Source organism: Silurus meridionalis, chromosome 18 (assembly GCF_014805685.1).
Source record: "Silurus meridionalis isolate SWU-2019-XX chromosome 18, ASM1480568v1, whole genome shotgun sequence".
NCBI classification, from domain to species: Eukaryota; Metazoa; Chordata; class Actinopteri; order Siluriformes; family Siluridae; genus Silurus; species Silurus meridionalis.
The window spans coordinates 26,406,652-26,424,463 of NC_060901.1; the positions used below are offsets into that span (position 1 = coordinate 26,406,652).

General features: G+C 38.6%; 4 protein-coding genes across 5 annotated transcripts; 2 read left to right on the top strand and 2 right to left on the bottom strand.

Annotated features, from left to right (window-relative positions):
• Positions 1-2,549: 2,549 nt before the first annotated feature.
• On the top strand, positions 2,550-14,243 carry LOC124401399 (tripartite motif-containing protein 16-like). Its single transcript, XM_046873692.1, has 9 exons — positions 2,550-3,204; positions 3,438-3,533; positions 3,706-3,939; positions 4,086-4,272; positions 4,608-4,655; positions 4,758-5,003; positions 9,997-10,899; positions 10,993-11,042; positions 11,451-14,243. The coding sequence occupies exons 1-7, from the start codon at positions 2,611-2,613 to the stop codon at positions 10,278-10,280; spliced, it is 1,689 nt and encodes a 562-aa protein (XP_046729648.1). The 5' UTR covers positions 2,550-2,610; the 3' UTR covers positions 10,281-10,899; positions 10,993-11,042; positions 11,451-14,243.
• Positions 7,259-10,000, top strand: LOC124401417 (tripartite motif-containing protein 16-like). Of its 2 annotated transcripts, XM_046873721.1 has the most exons (6): positions 7,259-7,885; positions 8,563-8,658; positions 8,841-9,074; positions 9,218-9,404; positions 9,723-9,770; positions 9,852-10,000. In XM_046873721.1, exons 1-6 carry the CDS (start codon positions 7,283-7,285, stop codon positions 9,998-10,000), a joined length of 1,317 nt encoding a protein of 438 aa, XP_046729677.1. In that variant the 5' UTR covers positions 7,259-7,282. The 2 variants fall into 2 exon arrangements, with proteins under 2 accessions (XP_046729677.1, XP_046729676.1); XM_046873720.1 differs by having other exon boundaries at positions 9,723-10,000.
• A 909-nt stretch (positions 14,244-15,152) lies between the features above and the next one.
• Positions 15,153-15,909, bottom strand: LOC124401689 (tripartite motif-containing protein 16-like protein). Its single transcript, XM_046874120.1, has 2 exons — positions 15,862-15,909; positions 15,153-15,685 (listed from the first exon to the last, which is right to left on the bottom strand). The coding sequence occupies exons 1-2, from the start codon at positions 15,905-15,907 to the stop codon at positions 15,153-15,155; spliced, it is 579 nt and encodes a 192-aa protein (XP_046730076.1). The 5' UTR covers positions 15,908-15,909.
• Positions 15,910-16,029: 120 nt separating this feature from the next.
• On the bottom strand, positions 16,030-17,590 carry LOC124401690 (tripartite motif-containing protein 5-like). Its single transcript, XM_046874121.1, has 3 exons — positions 17,282-17,590; positions 16,857-17,033; positions 16,030-16,691 (listed from the first exon to the last, which is right to left on the bottom strand). Exons 1-3 carry the CDS (start codon positions 17,588-17,590, stop codon positions 16,422-16,424), a joined length of 756 nt encoding a protein of 251 aa, XP_046730077.1. The 3' UTR covers positions 16,030-16,421.
• Between the last annotated feature and the right edge of the window lie 222 nt (positions 17,591-17,812).

The window sequence follows — 17,812 nt, forward strand, 5'->3', positions numbered from 1 at the left end:
TCTCTGCACATGTCCAAACCATCTCAAGCTCACCTCCCTCACCTTGTCACCAAACATCCAACATGTGCTGTCCCTCTAATAAACTCATTTCTAATCTTGTCCATCGTCGTCACTCCCAACGAAAACCTCAACATCTCCAGCTCCACCTCCTGTCTTTTAATCAATGCCACTGTCTCTAATCCATATAACCATGTAATCCATACAATCCATGTAGTGTTTGATGTAAAATTCCTGCATGTTCCCACGTTGTTGCTTAAACATCTGGCTTACTAGCACACAATCCAGCAGCAATCTAATATTTTAATAGATATCAGTAGTTATTAAATAAAAGGTCAAATAATATCTCATGATCTCATGAACTAACTAACAAACAATAATCAATCCACACCAGAACAACATCTGGATTATGTGTTACCTGAAATATATGCCTCTGTGAAACAGGAAGTCATGGTTCTGATGAATGTTCTGCAGCAGCAGCTCTGACTGTAGCTCAGATTTATATTAATATTCTAATACAATGTTCGTTCTATAATAACAGCTCTCACATTATTCTCTATAAGTACTATATAACATTTTATTCGGCTAGAAATCATTTAAAACCATTAGTCATTTAACACATCAAATGTGTATCTCTCTTTTATTTATATATATATATATATATATATATATATATATATATATATATATATATATATATATATATATATATATAAAATAAATATAAATAAAGTGTATTTTAATTCCTAATGTTTTTTCGCTTCATTCATGTTTATAAACAGTGTAACATCTTACCTCTGGACCACCAGATGGCGCCCTAACCACATGCTGAATCTCTTCAGTATTTAATCCACTCCTTTAATGTTTGTTCTAATAAAACACACATGGAGCACTCAGTACTTATGAGCTCTTTCATCTGAGAGCCGAGCTGTGTTTAATCTGGATTGATCTCCTGATTATGATCTTAAATCACCTCTGCCTTTGTCTAGACCTTTACTTTTAATCAGATCTCTGGTCTACTGTGTTTTAAAACTTTTAAATATTTCAGCGTGGGTTTCTTTATGTTCCACCAGTGTTCTACTTCTCAAAGGCAGGAGGATTGAATTAGACAAAATGGAGACATCACTGACGGCTCATCATGAAGTGTTGAGGCACTCGTTAAGTGGAGACTCTATGAGCAGTGAACGATGCAGTGACAGAATGAGGGAAATATTTCAGCAGAACAAATGACACCGAGTTATTGTTGGTGCTTGTTATGAGACTGTAAATTCTCTTGTTGTGAAGATCCAGAGTTGATGATAAAAGCCGCTTGGGTTGTGTTGATTTCAACAATGTGGTGCTTCACTATTAAAAACCTCCAAATAACACTTGGACCACATTAGTCTATTATCCATTGTGCTTTTCTACCTCACTTTCCTCCACCATGTGGCTTCTGTAGTCATTTCTAAGGTGATCGCTGATCATCAGTTTGCAGACAGAATCTCTACTTTATTTACACTGACTGATAGTCATTTGATATCTTCTACATATTTACATTATAATTTAATAATTGAAAAGTCGATGAAGGGATTTTGTTAAAAGGTTGATTATTTTTTATGACAGAATTGTTTATGATGTTAATTTTTGTTACGTCTGTATAAATGTGTTCATCCTATAGTATAAAATATGTATATATTGAGTTGTGTTTATATTTGTGTTAATGTCCATACCTCATACTTACCTCAGTAATTACTTACACTGGTTCATTCTAAGGTGGTGGATTAAACTGTGCTGCCATGAGCAATTCTTACCAATACTGGAGTTTGCTTGTATTTATGTATCTCTTATTTCCACCATTTATTTGGACCATCTGATGCATAACCATGTCCTGGTGTTTCAGAAACGCTCCTCCAAGTGCTAGAGATATGTTGGGGAGAGATGTCAGGAGCACCAGTGTTCCTACCGAGTGTACTTCAGTCACTTTATTCAACAATGCTTTCTGTGTGACCAGACCAGACCCGAGCTAAGGTTTGAAGCAGGAGCTTTTCTTTCAGATAAGTCAGTTTAATTTTATCCTTGATGCAATACTTGAGAGCCCTGATCATCTCCAGAGTTGACTAGGACACTTAGTCCCAGCTCGAAGTTTCCACTCAGGCAATGCATGTTCTACAGGAGATTCAAATGTATTCTAATCTCACCAGCATCAAGCTGCCACTGCTGGGTTCCTTGAGCAAGAACCTTAACCATCACCCCAGCAGCTGTACAAATGAGGTCATTGTAAGTCTCTCTGGATAAGGGTGTCTATGTAATGAATGTAAGGAGAGAATGAGGAAGTGTGTATAAAGACTGGACAGTGGTCCATGATCTGACTGGAGAATCTCACTTATGCAATAAATCATTTATTTACAGAATGTCCCAATAGGAGCTGTAATGATTAATGACATTACAGCATATTATTCTGAATAACTAATAGTCATGGAGTTTATCTTCATCTTCATCCTTTCAAGCTCCACCTACTCTCGCATTCACATTGAACACAGAAGCTCAAAGTTCATTCAGATAAAACACTGAACTCACATTGAGGCTTCCTCTGTGTCTCTTTATCTTTTTTCTATCTCTGTGAATGTGGGCAAAATGGCAGAGGCCAGTATTTCAGTAGATCAGGATCAGTTCATCTGTCCAGTGTGTCTGGATCTCCTGAAGGATCCGGTGACTGTCCCATGTGGTCACAGTTTCTGTAAGGTGTGTATTAATCAACACTGGGATCAGGAGGAACAGAAGGGTGTCTACAGCTGTCCTCAGTGCAGAGACACTTTCACTCCAAGGCCTGTTCTACGCAGAAACAACATGCTGGCTGAAGTGGTGGAGAAACTGAAGAAGAAGACTGAAGTCCAAGCTGCTTCTCCTGACCACTGTTACGCCGGACCTGGAGATGTGGAGTGTGATTTCTGCACTGTGAGAAAACACAAAGCCGTCAAGTCCTGTCTGGTGTGTGTGGCTTCTTTTTGTGAAATTCATCTGAAACCTCATCTAGACGTTCCTGCTTTGAAAAAACACACATTAACTGAAGCCTCAGCAAAGCTACAAGAGAAGATCTGTTCTAAACATGATGAAGTACTGAAGATCTACTGCAGAACGGATCAAATATCCATTTGCTCTTTGTGCATGTTGGATAAACATAAAGGCCATGACGCTGTATCAGTTACAGCAGGAAGAGCTGAGAAACAGGTGAGAACTCGTCCTAATGATATGTCTCATTGAGATTCAGCAGCTTTGGTCAGTTATAGCATTTAACTTCATATTTTCTGGTCTCATTTGAAGTAAATTTATTTTTACTCAGTGTTCTTCATAATCAGATCAGAGGAGTGAACATTTAATCAGCCAACGTCCATTTTACACCTGAAACTCGTCCACATGAGAGAAAACTTGAGTGAACTTTAATAGTAATGATTTCTCCTTAGAGTGAGTTAAAGAAGCAGCAGATGAAATCCCAGCAGAGAATCCAGGAGAAGCAGAAGAAGGTGCAGGAGCTGAAACAGGCTGTGAACACTATAAAGGTGAGCAGTGAGCAGAGATGGAGCTGCTCCTAGAAACACACACAACATGGAGCCATTTGGAGTCCCAGTGACAGAGGGAATGATAGATGTGTGTGTGTGTGTGTGTGTGTGTGTGTGTGTGTGTGTGTGTGTGTGTGTGTGTGTGTGTGTGTGTGTGTGTGTGTTCTAACAGCTCAGTGCACAGACAGCAGTGGAGGACAGTGAGAAGATCTTTACTGAGATGATCAGCTCCATGGAGAAAATGCGCTCGGAGGTGAAGGAGATGATCAGAGCTCAGGAGGAGGCTGAACTGAGTCGACCTGAACGACTCCTGGAGGAACTGGAGCAGGAGATCACTGATCTTCAGAGGAGAGTCACTGAGCTGGAGCAGCTTTCACACACACATGATCACATCCATTTTCTCCAGGTAACACACACTGTCTGCTCTACAGAACCAGCTGTTCCTCACACACAGTCTCTAAAGCACCACTCATTAAGGGAACAATAAATGTCCCTGTCTGGCATCACAAGTGTGTCTGTACTCTATGATCATTCGTTCCTCTCTTTCTGTAGAGTTTCCAGTCTCTCTGTGTCTCTGCTGGACGTCAGTCTCCTCCAGGGGAAAGACAAGATTTTTACACATCCAACATCACTGTCCATCAACATCACTTATCACATGGAATGAGGAAATATTTCTCAGATCTAAAGAAGAAACTTGAGGAATTCTGTGAGGAGGAATTCAACAAAATCCCTGCACAAGGTAAGAGGAGCTGTTCCTGCTGGAGAAACACAATGATGGAGGTCTTTACTCGCTCTGTGACAGAGTGATGTCGAGGGGTCAGTCTTCATTCCTGAGCATCAAAGTTCTGCACAGTTTAGAGTTTTTAACACTCACCTGATTCCAGTCTTGATGATGAACTGCTGATGTGAAGGAGTTTGTGTTCGAGCTGAGAAACTCTGCCCTCTGGTGCTTCAAGACTGAAGTCTGACACGTGACCTACACACGTTTCTCATCTACACACGTTTCTGATGATTGATATAAATATCAGATTTTTTGTGTTTTATCATCTGATAATTTTATTTCTGTCTCCACAGTTCAGTCTTTTCTCTCAGAGCCACAGAGCAGACATGAGTTTCTGAAATGTACGTCTCTCTCTCACACACACACACACACACACACACACACACACACACACACACACACACTGTTCACATTGTTCAGCTTGTTTTGATCTTTCATTTTAGATTCCTGTTATCTGACTCTGGATCCCAACACGGCACATCATAAACTCATTCTGTCTGAGAAGAACAGAGCAGTGAGATACAGTGAGCGAGAGCAGCAGAACTCTGATCATCCAGAGAGATTTGACTCCTGGCCTCAGTTGTTGTGTGAGCAGAGTGTGTGTGGACGCTGTTACTGGGAGATGGAGTGGAGGGGTGTGGGTGTGGATATTTCAGTTTCATATAAAGACATCAGAAGGAAAGGACGGGGTGATGAGTGTAGGTTTGGACGCAACAATCGGTCCTGGAGTCTGTGGTGTTGTTCTTCCTCTCTCTGTTTCTTTCACAACAACATTAAGACTGATCTCAGAGTTCCATCACCATCCAGAATTGGACTGTATGTGAATCACAGTGCAGGAACTCTGTCCTTCTACAGCGTCTCTGACACCATGAAGCTCCTCCACAGAGTCCAAACCACATTCACTCAGCCTCTATATGCTGGATTTGGACTTTACTCTTCTACTGTGAGATTTTGTGATCCAGAATAAAGTGTGTAGTGTTTGTTTTTGTTGCTGAAACATCTGTTTTACTAGCACACAGTTCAGCTGCACAAAAACATTTCTATTTTATCCATTAAAAAACTATTATTTATTTAATAATAATTAAAAATAAAATGTTAGAAATCAACTTTCAGACAAGAAATGAATAAAATGTAAAAGAAAATGATCAAATAAAATCTCATGAACTCTGCATTTTATAGTAATGACGCCATCATTTAAATACTAATAAACAGTAATTAATACAGAACACAATATATTTTTCCTGTTAATACCACCCTATATATAAATATAATGGAAACTTTAAAATAAATGAGATTAAAGATGTAAAATAAACATTCACTGTTTCAAAGTTGTATATTGATAATTGGCAGGCAGATAGAAACTGATAAATCCAGAATTATCTGAGTTTGGAGGAGTTTTTTATTAAAATGTTACAGTTCAGATTTGTAGAATAAAAGTGAACAGCAAAGGAGAATAAAGTTTCCTCCAGAGACGAAGTGTATAATCACTCATTTACACCCAAAGTGTTATTCTTAATATAATTGTATAAAAAATGAATATTTTAGATATTTTAATCTATGTGATATGTTCTAATATATTGCATGTGTGGATAATGATTAAGAATATTTCTATACTCATACACAAACTCCATACCACATTCAGTCAAACTCTACATGCTGGAGTTTCAGTCAGTTAAACTGTCACCCAAAGCAGTGAAATGATTCTCTAAATGTCATGAAGTCAGTAGATTAACACTTTCATGCATATAAAATGTTGCATCTCACAATATCTTTTGGCACTGCATTCTACTGTATTATAGAATAATATATTCAAATAATATTCATATATCTACATATATATATAGAGAAAACCACCACATTACAAAAAGTAATAATTTCTGTGGTACCCCAAAAGTAATGATTGCTGAGGTAACAAACAAATAAATTTCTGAGATAAAATGTTAAAAAAAGTAATGATTTCTATGGTACCAAAAAAAAAGTAATGATCTCTGAGGTAACAAAAAAATATTGATCTCTAAGGTTACAAAAAATATATTCCTGAGGTAAAATAAAAAACTAATGATTTCTATGGTACCAAATAAAAGTATTAATATATGAGGTTACAAAAAAATATTTCTGAGGCAAAATTTTAAAAAAGTAATGATTTCTGAGATATTTCTGAGATAAACTTAGGACTAAACCTAAGATGCTGCTGCAGGTGTGTTTTAAATTGACTACATGAAATGGGTAGCGCACCAAAGAAGCAGTGAACCTAACAGTTAATCAAATCAGTGAATCTTAATATTTCTCTAAAAATGTTCATTGTTTTTGTCTGTCCACCTCCATTTTCTCCAAATTTGAGTCATTTCTCTTTCAGTAATCAGTACATACACACTTTCACTGTTTTCACTGTTGATTAATTTTCTGTAACAGCAGCTCTGACTGTAGTGCAGGTTTATATTAATGCTTTCACTCTAATACCTTATTGTTTCTATAGTAACAGCTCATTCACAGGGACTTTAGATGTTCCACATAAGCAGATTATAAAAAGTGTTCAGTCACTGATATGGTGACATTTATGGAAGGAGTCTCCAATGTAAGTGTTTTGAAACAGTCAGAAATAACGCTGTAACTTTACATTTTCCAACATTTTCAGGGTTCTTTTTTTATAAAGATGTCAAACTGTAGAATTGTAACAATTTTAATTGATCAATGAGGCTGAAAGTTGTGTTTGACGTGTCAGAAGGCAAAAGGATAAAAAAATTTTAACTTTGTACTTCTAGAAATGAATCCCAGTAATTGTAGATACATGGGTTATAATTATGAAGTGATTGGAGATGAAATGGTTAACAGGTGAGTTTTCGTAACTTACCTGTGTTTCTGGTTCTCCTACTTCTCTCTCTAACACACACACTGAACCAGGAAATAGACCAGTTTCGTTCAGAGAAACGAAACTGATCTATATCTCTCAGTGTGTAAATGCAGGAAAATGGCAGAGGCCAGTATTTCAGTAGATCAGCTTTCAGAAGATCAGTTCATCTGTCCAGTGTGTCTGGATCTCCTGAAGGATCCGGTGACTGTCCCGTGTGGTCACAGTTTCTGTAAGGTGTGTATTAATGGCTGCTGGGATCAGGAGGATCAAAAGGGCCTCTACAGCTGTCCTCAGTGCAGAGACACTTTCACTCCAAGGCCTGTTCTACGCAGAAACAACATGCTGGCTGAAGTGGTGGAGAAACTGAAGAAGAAGACTGAAGTCCAAGCTGCTTCTCCTGATCACTGTTATGCCGGACCTGGAGATGTGGAGTGTGATTTCTGCACCGGGAGAAAACACAAAGCCATAAAGTTGTGTTTGGTGTGTGTGGCTTCCTACTGTGAAATTCATCTGAAACCACATCTAGAAGTTCCTGCTTTGAAAAAACACACATTAACTGAAGCGTCTGCAAAACTACAAGAGAAGATCTGCTCTGAACATAACAAGCTGATTGAGATCTTCTGCAGAACTGATCAAACCTGCATCTGTTATATGTGTATGATGGATAAACATAAAGGACACGACACTGTCACAGCCTCAGGAGAACGAACTGAGAAACAGGTGAGAACGAGAAAACTTTACTACATTAAATTATGTTAACAGAGTTAAACATTTTTCTTTTAATAGTTGGAATCTGGTCAGACCAGTTAGTGAACATTTACACCAACACCAAACTGTGAAAGGGCAGGTGAAACACACATACACTAGCAAACGCAGCAATACATATACATCTCTATGGCAGACTGCTAGAGCTTCCACCTCTGACAGAGACAGAGGAAATGAGAAAATAACCAAAGCTATTATAATATGCTCACTCTTCTGCTTTCCACTTGATTATGGGGCATTCTACTTAAATATAAAACAAGGATGGTCTAATGCTACTGTTACCTTAATGACCTTGATTTTCTGATTTACATAAAGAGATTCTCTGGTCATTGTTCAGTATTGGGGAATAATGCAATAAGGTTAAATTGGAGTGTTTAACAGAGAGATAAGTGCAGGGGCACGGCCACATGCCAATCTTGCTAATGCCAACATGGATTATCATATTTCAAAATCTAGACATTGTTTCTGAGGAAAAAAAAAAAATTGTAAAATACACCAGCCTCTGATAAATTACCAACATCAATGCAGTACAAAAGCGCAATAAAGAACAAAAGAAAACTTGATGTGATGTAGAAGATATAAAAGATACATGTACTTCATTAACAGCTGAACTTAACTCATTTCTAAATTAGAGTGAGTTAAAGAAGCAGCAGATGAAATCCCAGCAGAGAATCCAGGAGAAGCAGAAGAAGGTGCAGGAACTGAAACAGGCTGTGAACACTATAAAGGTGAGCAGTGAGCAGAGACGGAGCTGCTCCTAGAAACACACACAACATGGACAACATGGAGTCATTTAGAGTCCCAGTGACAGAGGGAATGATAGATGTGTGTGTGTGTGTGTGTGTGTATGTGTGTGTGTGTCTGTGTGTGTGTGTGTGTGTGTGTGTGTGTGTGTGTGTGTGTCCAACAGCTCAATGCACAGACAGCAGTGGAGGACAGTGAGAAGATCTTTACTAAGATGATCAGCTTCATGGAGAAAAGGCGTTCGGAGGTGAAGGAGATGATCAGAGCTCAGGAGGAGGCTGAACTGAGTCGACCTGAACGACTCCTGGAGGAACTGGAGCAGGAGATCACTGATCTTCAGAGGAGAGTCACTGAGCTGGAGCAGCTTTCACACACACACGATCACATCCATTTCCTCCAGGTAACACACATGTCTGATCTAGAGAACGAGCTGTTCCTCACACACTCTCTAAAACACCTCTCATTAAGGGAACAATAAATGTCCCTGTCTGGCATCACAAGTGTGTCTTTACTCTGAGATCATTCGTTCCTCTCTTTCTGTAGAGTTTCCAGTCTCTCTGTGTCTCTGCTGGACATCAACCTCCTCTAATAAAAAGACCAGATTTTCACATGTCCAGCATCACTGTCCATCAACATCACTTCTCAGATGGAATGAGGAAATATTTCTCAGATCTGAAGAAGAAACTTGAGGAATTCTGTGAGGAGGAATTCAACAAAATTCCTGCACAAGGTAAGAGGAGCTGTTCCTGTTGGAGAAACACAATGATGGAGGTCTTTACTCGCTCTGTGACAGAGTGATGTCGAGGGGTCAGTCTTCATTCCTGAGCATCAAAGTTCTGCACAGTTTAGAGTTTTTAACACTCACCTGATTCCAGTCTTGATAATGAACTGCTGATGTGAAGGAGTTTGCGTTTGAGCTGAGAAACTCTGCCCTCTGGTGCTTCAAGTCTGAAGTCTGACACGTGACCTACACACGTTTCTGATGATTGATATAAATCTCTGATTTTATGTGGTTTATCATTTGATCATTTTATTTCTGCCTCCACAGTTACATTTTCTTTCGCAGAGCCACAGAGAAGAGATAAGTTTTTGAAATGTACGTCACACACACACACACACACACACACACACACACACACACACAAACAGTGTTCAGCTTGTTTTTACTCTATTTTAGATTTCTGTTATCTGACTCTGGATCCCAACACGGCACATCGTAAACTCATTCTGTCTGAGAAGAACAGAGCAGTGAGTTACAGTGGAAGAAAGCAGCAGTACTCTGATCATCCAGAGAGATTTGACTCCTGGAAGGAAAGGACGGGGTGATGAGTGTGAATTTGGATGCAACAATCAGTCCTGGAGTCTGTGGTGTTCTTCTTCTCTCTGTTTCTTTCACAACAACATTAAGACTGATCTCAGGGTTCCATCACCATCCAAAATAGGAGTGTATGTGGATCACAGTGCAGGAACTCTGTCCTTCTACAGCGTCTCTGACACCATGAAGCTCCTCCACAGAGTCCAAACCACATTCACTCAGCCTCTATTTGCTGGATTCGGGTTTTCCTTGCATTACGAATCTAGTGTAAAATTGTGTGATCCAGAATAAAGTGTGTAGTGTTTGATGTAAAATTCCTGCACTTCGCCACATTGTTGCTCAAACATCTGTCTTAACAGTACACAATCCAGCTGCACAAAAAACAATCTAATATTTTAATCATCAGCAATGTTATAATAATTTAAAATGAAATGTAAAACAATGAATCAAGAAACAAATGAAATGTAAAAAGTAATCAAATGATATCTCAAGACTTACAATTGTAAATCTGTTTGTTTCATATTAAGCAGAATCTTATTAAATAACTAATAAACTGTAATACATCCAGAACAGAACAATATTTCACTGTAAAAAAGCCTACTTACTAAAAGTTATCTAAATAAAATTAAAAAAGTAAACTGAACTCAAATATTTTTATTTGAAATGCTCAGAAATAATACTTAGTTTATTCAACAAATGTGTTGCTTCAATGTTGAAAACTGTACAATACTAAAAATGTTTTGTTGAACTTACATTAAAATGTAAATGTTTTGCATTAAAGCGTGCGTTTCTTGTTGGCGCGTGCACATTATTAACGCGGAGCGCATGGCAATTTGAGACTTCAACTGCGGGGGTTCCTGAAAGGGCGGCATCGCGCCATATTAATCCACTTGTTTCTGCTGAGTCACAGGTAAGTGTCAATCATTTTCATAATCAAATAACTTATATTTTTCATTTAATATGTGATGTGCTACCAGGCTAACTCTCTAATCTCTTTTACCAGTGTATTGTTGTTGTGAAGAAGCGTGCCGGTTCAAAGCAGCCGAATCATATGTAAGTTATGTATTAATAATTTTTTAATTATCATCTAATTTAACGTCATAATATATGACGTGTAAGCTTTGATGTGGGTGCCCCAATATAACTATCTATTTAAATTTAGCTGCTTGTTACTGATTCCGCGCGGTCATGTTAGCTTTGTACCTCATTTTGAGTTTTGAATGCTTGTATTTGAAGCAAATAGCGAATTCAAATGAGACATTGGTTTATTGGAAAAAAAATCCACAAGTAATGCAATGAGAGTTCAACGTGACGTTTGCTAGCATTTGCCACACTGGGAATATATCTTTGGGTACTGTCTTTTTTTTATTATTGGAAATTCCGAACTTTTTATATATTTATATTGGAATATGTTCTGATTATTTATATTTGGGTTTTTTTTTTTTTTTCTAAATACTGTAGATCTGCATGGAGTTTTTCAGGATCTGTAACATAGACCTCCTAAAAAAGTTCAGTAAATCACATGATAAATATACAGCACCTCTCCTGAAACTCTACAGAAAAAAGGATAGATTCATTGGGTCCAGAAATGAAGACACTTTTGGACAAGCTGGATGAGCAGGTACTTTTTAAGATTCTTGAATGTACATATAAAATACCGAAGTACCAACAGATGCCTGAATAGGGTCATTAAAGCTAGTGTTCATAGTCTAGGTTTTATGGGAATCCAATTGAACTGGTTAATTTTAGGAATCTTCTTCTTTTTCTTTCGGCTGCTCCCATTAAGGGGCGCCAAAGCGGATCATCCGTCTCCATAACACCCTGTCCTCTACATCTGCCTCTTTCACACCAACTACCTGCATGTCTTCCCTCACCTCAGGAATACTGAAGTTTTGAGGGTTTTTTTGTTTTTATCTGGCTGTACTGGTACAAGCTAACTATTTTTTCTCATACACTGTTACATATCATACTGTACTTTACCAAGTGTTTAGGTTTATTCAGATGCAGTTTTAATGTATTCTTAATGTTGATTTGCCAAAATAATACAAAATGCTATATATACGCTTGAATTTTGAACCTTTGAGGTTTACTCCGATGCTTTTATTAATGTCTGTTTTGTATTTTTATGTACTTTGGTAATCAGTTGAATAAGAATATGTTATACACTGTATGACTGAAATGTGATTAGAGGTTTTGCTCAGATGCTTTTACTTTTTTCTGTTTTGGGATGAATGTTCTGGGACAGCTGCTCTGACAGTTGCTCAGGTTTATATTATGTTCTATTAAATATCATTTTAATATGTTGCAGGTTGAATGAGCTTCTGCTTTGTGAATTTGTTCATTGATTGTCCTTTCAGTGGGCAGGGAGAGATGTTTAAACTTTTGGGGCTAGGTGGTATGGTGCCATGAGTCACGGTTACGGACGTGCTCCTGTCCTTCCATGTGTATTGTTTAAATAGATAAAACAAAACAAATGGCGTCCTAACGTGGGTGTGTCAATTCAATTTATATTTTAAAGTTATACCTGCTTTTGTTGTTAGTCTGGGGAAGCTGCTGTTTTGTACTGTTTTTGTTTTGTTGGCTGTTTGTGTTTGTTAATGTGAGATTTCTTGGGTTTTTGTTAGTTTGTTTTACTAATTGTGAAGTGACTGGTTACAGGGGCCATCATAATAATTCTCAGTCTGATGTACAAGTCAATTCAACTGTATTTGTTACAGCAACTGAATGCAAAGGCAGGGGTGGACTCCAAGTGTCAGTCTTTCCTTCAAGCATGTTGTGTTATGAGTGCTGGAAAATGCATGAGTATGTGATTGTTTATACATACTAAGGAGGCTTTGTTAAGGAGGCCTTGTTAAACCCCTGATTCTCTGCTGCCATGCTTTAGCATCCTTTATCCTGAACTGCAAATGTTCTTTACTGCTCACGTTGCCATTATGTATTTTGTTAATTTGTGTAGTGAATTTTTATGCAGTTTTTTTTTACCTCTTTTATATCCACGACTCTTGCCAACTTACTGTTCAAAATTCCAGGGTGGTGTAGATGAAGGATTTCTATTCCGGAGCTTTCTTGCCACAGTTTGGAAAATCTGTCAACTTTTACTTTTTTACTCTCTGGTAATTTTTTAAATCTCCTATCATTTTGTAGCTTTCTTTATCTTATATCTCTCGGATCATCGCCTCTCTCTTTTTTAATTATTTTTTGTCTCTCCTGTCAGAGACGCTGTAGAAGGACAAAGTTCCTGCACTGTGATCCACATACACTCCTATTTTCAATGGAGACGGAACTCTCTCCTTTTTGACTCTCCTGTCCACTATTGTTTTCTTATACACTCTGTCATTCTTTTCCCTGGTGTCTCACTATCGTTGTCCTTTCTTGTATCAATATGTGAATCTCTTCAATATGTTCAAGTTTCGCTTTCTGTCTATCATCTAATAGCCATGTCTCTCCTTCCAACACTAATCCTGTGTTTGTGTCTCCCTCTTTTATTCTCTCTCTATCTGTCTTTGTGTCGCTCCTATTATCTAACATTCTGCCCCACTTTGTGCTCACTGAGAAAGAAAATGTATAATTTCGTATAAAATGTATAAAAAAAATTAACTGTAATTCTTGCAGATATTTTTGCTTTATCGTGTTTATGAACACTGTAACATCTTACCTATAAACCACCAGAGGGCGCCATTTCCAACATTCTGAATCTCTTTTTCCTTTATTACATTAATTTCCTGTTTGTTCTCATAAAACGCACATGGAGCACTCAGTATTTGTGAACTCTTCCAGTTTGGTAGAAATATCCTAAGAGCTGAGCTGTGTTTTTTCTGGATTGATCACTTGGGTATTTTAATCAGATCTCTGTTTTACTGTGTTTTAAACCTTTGTGTCAGTGTGGGTTTCCTCCTGGTTCTGTTCTCTTATGTCTCAAAGGCAGGAGGATTGACTTGGACAAAGTGGATTAATTTCCATCATGAAGTGTTGAGGCACTTGTTAAGTGTTAAGTGGAGATTCTATGAGCAGTGAATGATGCAGTGGCAAAAGTAAACAGATTTTAGCAGAACAAATGAGACTGAAGCACAGAATCCAGTGAAATCTTTCTGCTTTATTTATTTTCTCTCTGGAGAACAACTTGTCACTTACAGTGTTTTATGTTCTATTCAGATTTACAGAAATGTATGTGTCTCTGTTCCCATTTCATAAATTCATTATCATAATTTCATAATAAGTTCATAACTCGGCTGCAATAAAACCTTTTAACTTTCACCTAATTTTTTCTTACATTTATTAAATATTCATTTGGTTGTACAGTGGAACCTCGGGTTACGAGCGCCCCGGCATACGTATAATTCAGGTTACGAATCGCAGTTCATAACAAATGTTGCCTCTAGTTACGAGAAATTTTTTAGGATACGAGCGTTGCACGGAAAATCGCAGGCAGGTTAGTTTTTACGTATCGCCACGTGCTCTCGCTGCGCCTCGTGCAGCACATACACATCCGCCGTCGCCTAACAGTGTGGAATTACTGAACTTTAAATACTGTACGTATTCCTATCACCATGCCGCCAACAAAGTAGCCTGATGGAAATTCTCCTTCCAAACAATAACTCTCCCTCCTCCCGCTTCTACGGACGTCGTCTCCATCATGCACGCAGCGAGACTTCTTAAAGGTAAGGTACCATTTAAAGATTTATTTTTTATATGTTTATATGTTTTTATATGATACGATTTCAATATAACGTTAAAAGTAAATAATATTAGTGAATATTGGCGTTATTTTTTTTTTTTTAAGAAACACTTTTTGGGTGTCCAGAACGAATTACCGAAGTTTCTATTCATTCTTATGGGAAAATTTGTATCGGGATACGAGCTTTTCAGGTTAAGAGTAAAGTGATGGAACCAATTAAACTCGTAACCCGAGGTTCCACTGTATTTTATTTTTCAACAACTCTGATTGAAAACATCCACTCTCTGACCACTAGAGGTCTTGAGTGGACACTTGAAACCGTAAGAAACAAACCATTTTCAACATTTTTGCTAGATAATTTCAATTCTTCATCTTTACACGTTCGCCATGTGATAAATGTATAATGCATGAAATATCAATCATATTCATTAATATTAAAATCAAAAGTAAACTTGAAGGAATTTAATAAGATTTTTTGACATTATACATTACTGTGGCTCTGAAAACCTGACTACTGATTCAGGAGCCCAGAGAGTAAAGCCAGCATATAGAGGCTGAGTGAATGTGGTGTGGAAACTGTGGAGGAGCTTCATGGTGTCAGAGACGCTGTAGAAGGACAGAGTTCCTGCACTGTGATCCACATACACTCCTATTTTGAATGGCGACGGAACTCCGATCTCGGTCTTAATGTCATTGTGATAAAAACGGAGGGAAGAGCGAGAACACGACAGACTCCAGGACTGATCGTTGTACCCAAATATAGTGCGTCTGGGCGGCTCTATTTGATTGACCCCTTTATATGAGACTGAGATGTACACAACTGCGTCATGGCTCCTCTCCACCTCCCAGTAACTGCGTCCACGCACACTCTCCTTACTCAGCACCTGAGCGATGGAGTTAAACCTCTCAGGATGACGAGGCTTCGACTTGTCTATCTTGCTCCGTCTCACTGCTCTGTCTTTCTCACACAGACGGAGGTAACCGTGTTCCGTGTTGGGATCCAGAGTCAGATAGCAGAAATCTAGAAGACATTTTAGACAATAGATTTTTCCATGTATTAATCACTGGGCTGCAACGGTTCATATTTCTACCATATTTCGACTCATAGTTTAACTGAAGGGCAAATTTAATGCTACCGCATCCAAAGACTTTCTATACAATTGTATATATACAAGTATGTATGTGTTGTATACATACGCTGTCGAAAATCTTCTCGAGTCTTTGGCTCTGAAGATAAATTCATCCAAACCGCTGTGACAGAAACAAAATGAAGGAGAAATAATCTCCAATCATCAGAGTGTTTTGAGAAATGTGTAGATTTTGAATGAGTATTGCAGTGGTTCTCAAAGTGGGGGATAAAGATATGCCAGTTGGGGGATAATACACTATTATTATTATTAAATTATTTTTCTTAATTAATGATTTTCTCTATTAAAAAGAACATTTTTACACTCAAAACAAAAAAATTTTTAAACGTGGAAAATGGCAGAGAACGTTTAAGAACCACTGGAATTTTGGCAAAATAAGTGATCAGATCAGTCCAATGAATCATTTCTACTCATCAGGGGACGTTCGAGTTCCTCTTACCGTATGAAGGGATTTTGTTGAAGAATTGCTTTTTTATGTCTGAGAGATAATTCCTCACTCCGTCAAACGAGAGGTGGTGATGGACAGAGATGTTGGACGAGTCGTCATGTTTGAACGATACAGAGAGAGGCTGGAAGCCAAGTGGTGTAGAATAGGGATCAATCCTCTAATCAGACCACTGAACGAGTTACAGGGAGTCTGTGAGAACATCTGAGTGTTACCTGGAGGAAATGGATGTCAGGGTGTGAGAGCTCAGTGACTCTCCTTTGAAGATCAGTGATCTCCTGCTCCAGTTGCTCCAGGAGTTGTTTATTTCGACTCAGTTCAGCCTCCTCCTGAGCTCTGATCATCTCCATCACCTCTGAACGCTTTTTCTCCATGGAGCTGATCAGCTCAGTAAAGATCTTCTCACTGTCCTCCACTGCTGTCTGTGCACTGAGCTGTTAGTACACACACACACACACACACACACACACACACACACACACACACACACACACACACACACATCTATCATTCCCTCTGTCACTGGGACTCTAAATGACTCCATGTTGTCCATGTTGTGTGTGTTTCTAGGAGCAGCTCCGTCTCTGCTCACTGCTCACCTTTATAGTGTTCACAGCCTGTTTCAGCTCCTGCACTTTCTTCTGCTTCTCCTGGATTCTCTGCTGGGATTTCATCTGCTCCTTCTTTACCTCACTCTGAAGGGTAAAGAGTGTGTTCTGGTTATCAGTAAAGGTGCGTTTGTTAACATTATCAGTAAGAAGGTGGGAGATTATTAACTGCAATTCAAGTTAAAGTTCATCCATAGCATGAGTCTTCCTAACAAGGTCAAAATCACACACACACACACACACACACACACACACACACACACACACACACACACACACACACACACACACACACACACACACATACAAAACGTAACATTTTCCATTTACTAAAAGCCCTGACCTTCTCACACCCCCTGACTAGATCCTGATTAAAACCCAATTGTCCAAGAATTCATCCTGAATTGTATCCTCACCTCGTTCTTGCTTCTGCACGATTCAACGTCATGTTCGCAAAAACAAGAAGACACCTCAGTCTTTCTCTTCAGTTTCTCCACCACTTCAGCCAGCATGTTGTTTCTGCGTAGAACAGGCCTTGGATTGAAAGTGTCTCTGCACTGAGGACAGCTGTAGATGCCCTTCTGATCCTCCTGATCCCAGTGACCGTTAATACACACCTTACAGAAACTGTGACCACACGGGACAGTCACCGGATCCTTCAGGAGATCCAGACACACTGGACAGACGAACTGATCCTGATCTACTGAAATACTGGCCTCCGCCATTTTTTGCCAGAGGGCGATACTTGGGGATGGGGAATTGTGTGGTTTGAAACGAGGGTCCTGAGGCATTTATAGATGTAGAGAGTGGGTGGAGCTTTGGAAAGGGTGTGTAGAGGGTTAAAGGGGTGTGGCTGTGTGATAGTGTGTACGGAGTTCACCTTATACTCGTTTTATAATTTGTTAAAGTGACTGAGTGTAAGAGAGATATTTGCTATAATTTGAATA

Coding starts and splice junctions, on each gene's coding strand:
- LOC124401399 (XM_046873692.1), top strand. CDS start 2,611: ATGGCAGAGGCCAGTATTTCAGTAGATCAGGATCAGTTCATCTGTCCA. Junction 3,205..3,437: donor CAGGAAGAGCTGAGAAACAG/GTGAGAACTCGT, acceptor ATTTCTCCTTAG/AGTGAGTTAAAGAAGCAGCA. Junction 3,940..4,085: donor ATCACATCCATTTTCTCCAG/GTAACACACACT, acceptor CTCTTTCTGTAG/AGTTTCCAGTCTCTCTGTGT.
- LOC124401689 (XM_046874120.1), bottom strand. CDS start 15,907: ATGAATTTATCTTCAGAGCCAAAGACTCGAGAAGATTTTCGACAGC. Junction 15,686..15,861: donor TCGAGAAGATTTTCGACAGC/GTATGTATACAA, acceptor AATGTCTTCTAG/ATTTCTGCTATCTGACTCTG.
- LOC124401690 (XM_046874121.1), bottom strand. CDS start 17,590: ATGGCGGAGGCCAGTATTTCAGTAGATCAGGATCAGTTCGTCTGTCCA. Junction 17,034..17,281: donor CGTGCAGAAGCAAGAACGAG/GTGAGGATACAA, acceptor CTTGAATTGCAG/TTAATAATCTCCCACCTTCT. Junction 16,692..16,856: donor AGGCTGTGAACACTATAAAG/GTGAGCAGTGAG, acceptor GTGTACTAACAG/CTCAGTGCACAGACAGCAGT.
- LOC124401417 (XM_046873720.1), top strand. CDS start 7,283: ATGGCAGAGGCCAGTATTTCAGTAGATCAGCTTTCAGAAGATCAGTTC. Junction 9,075..9,217: donor ATCACATCCATTTCCTCCAG/GTAACACACATG, acceptor CTCTTTCTGTAG/AGTTTCCAGTCTCTCTGTGT. Junction 9,405..9,722: donor CAACAAAATTCCTGCACAAG/GTAAGAGGAGCT, acceptor CTGCCTCCACAG/TTACATTTTCTTTCGCAGAG.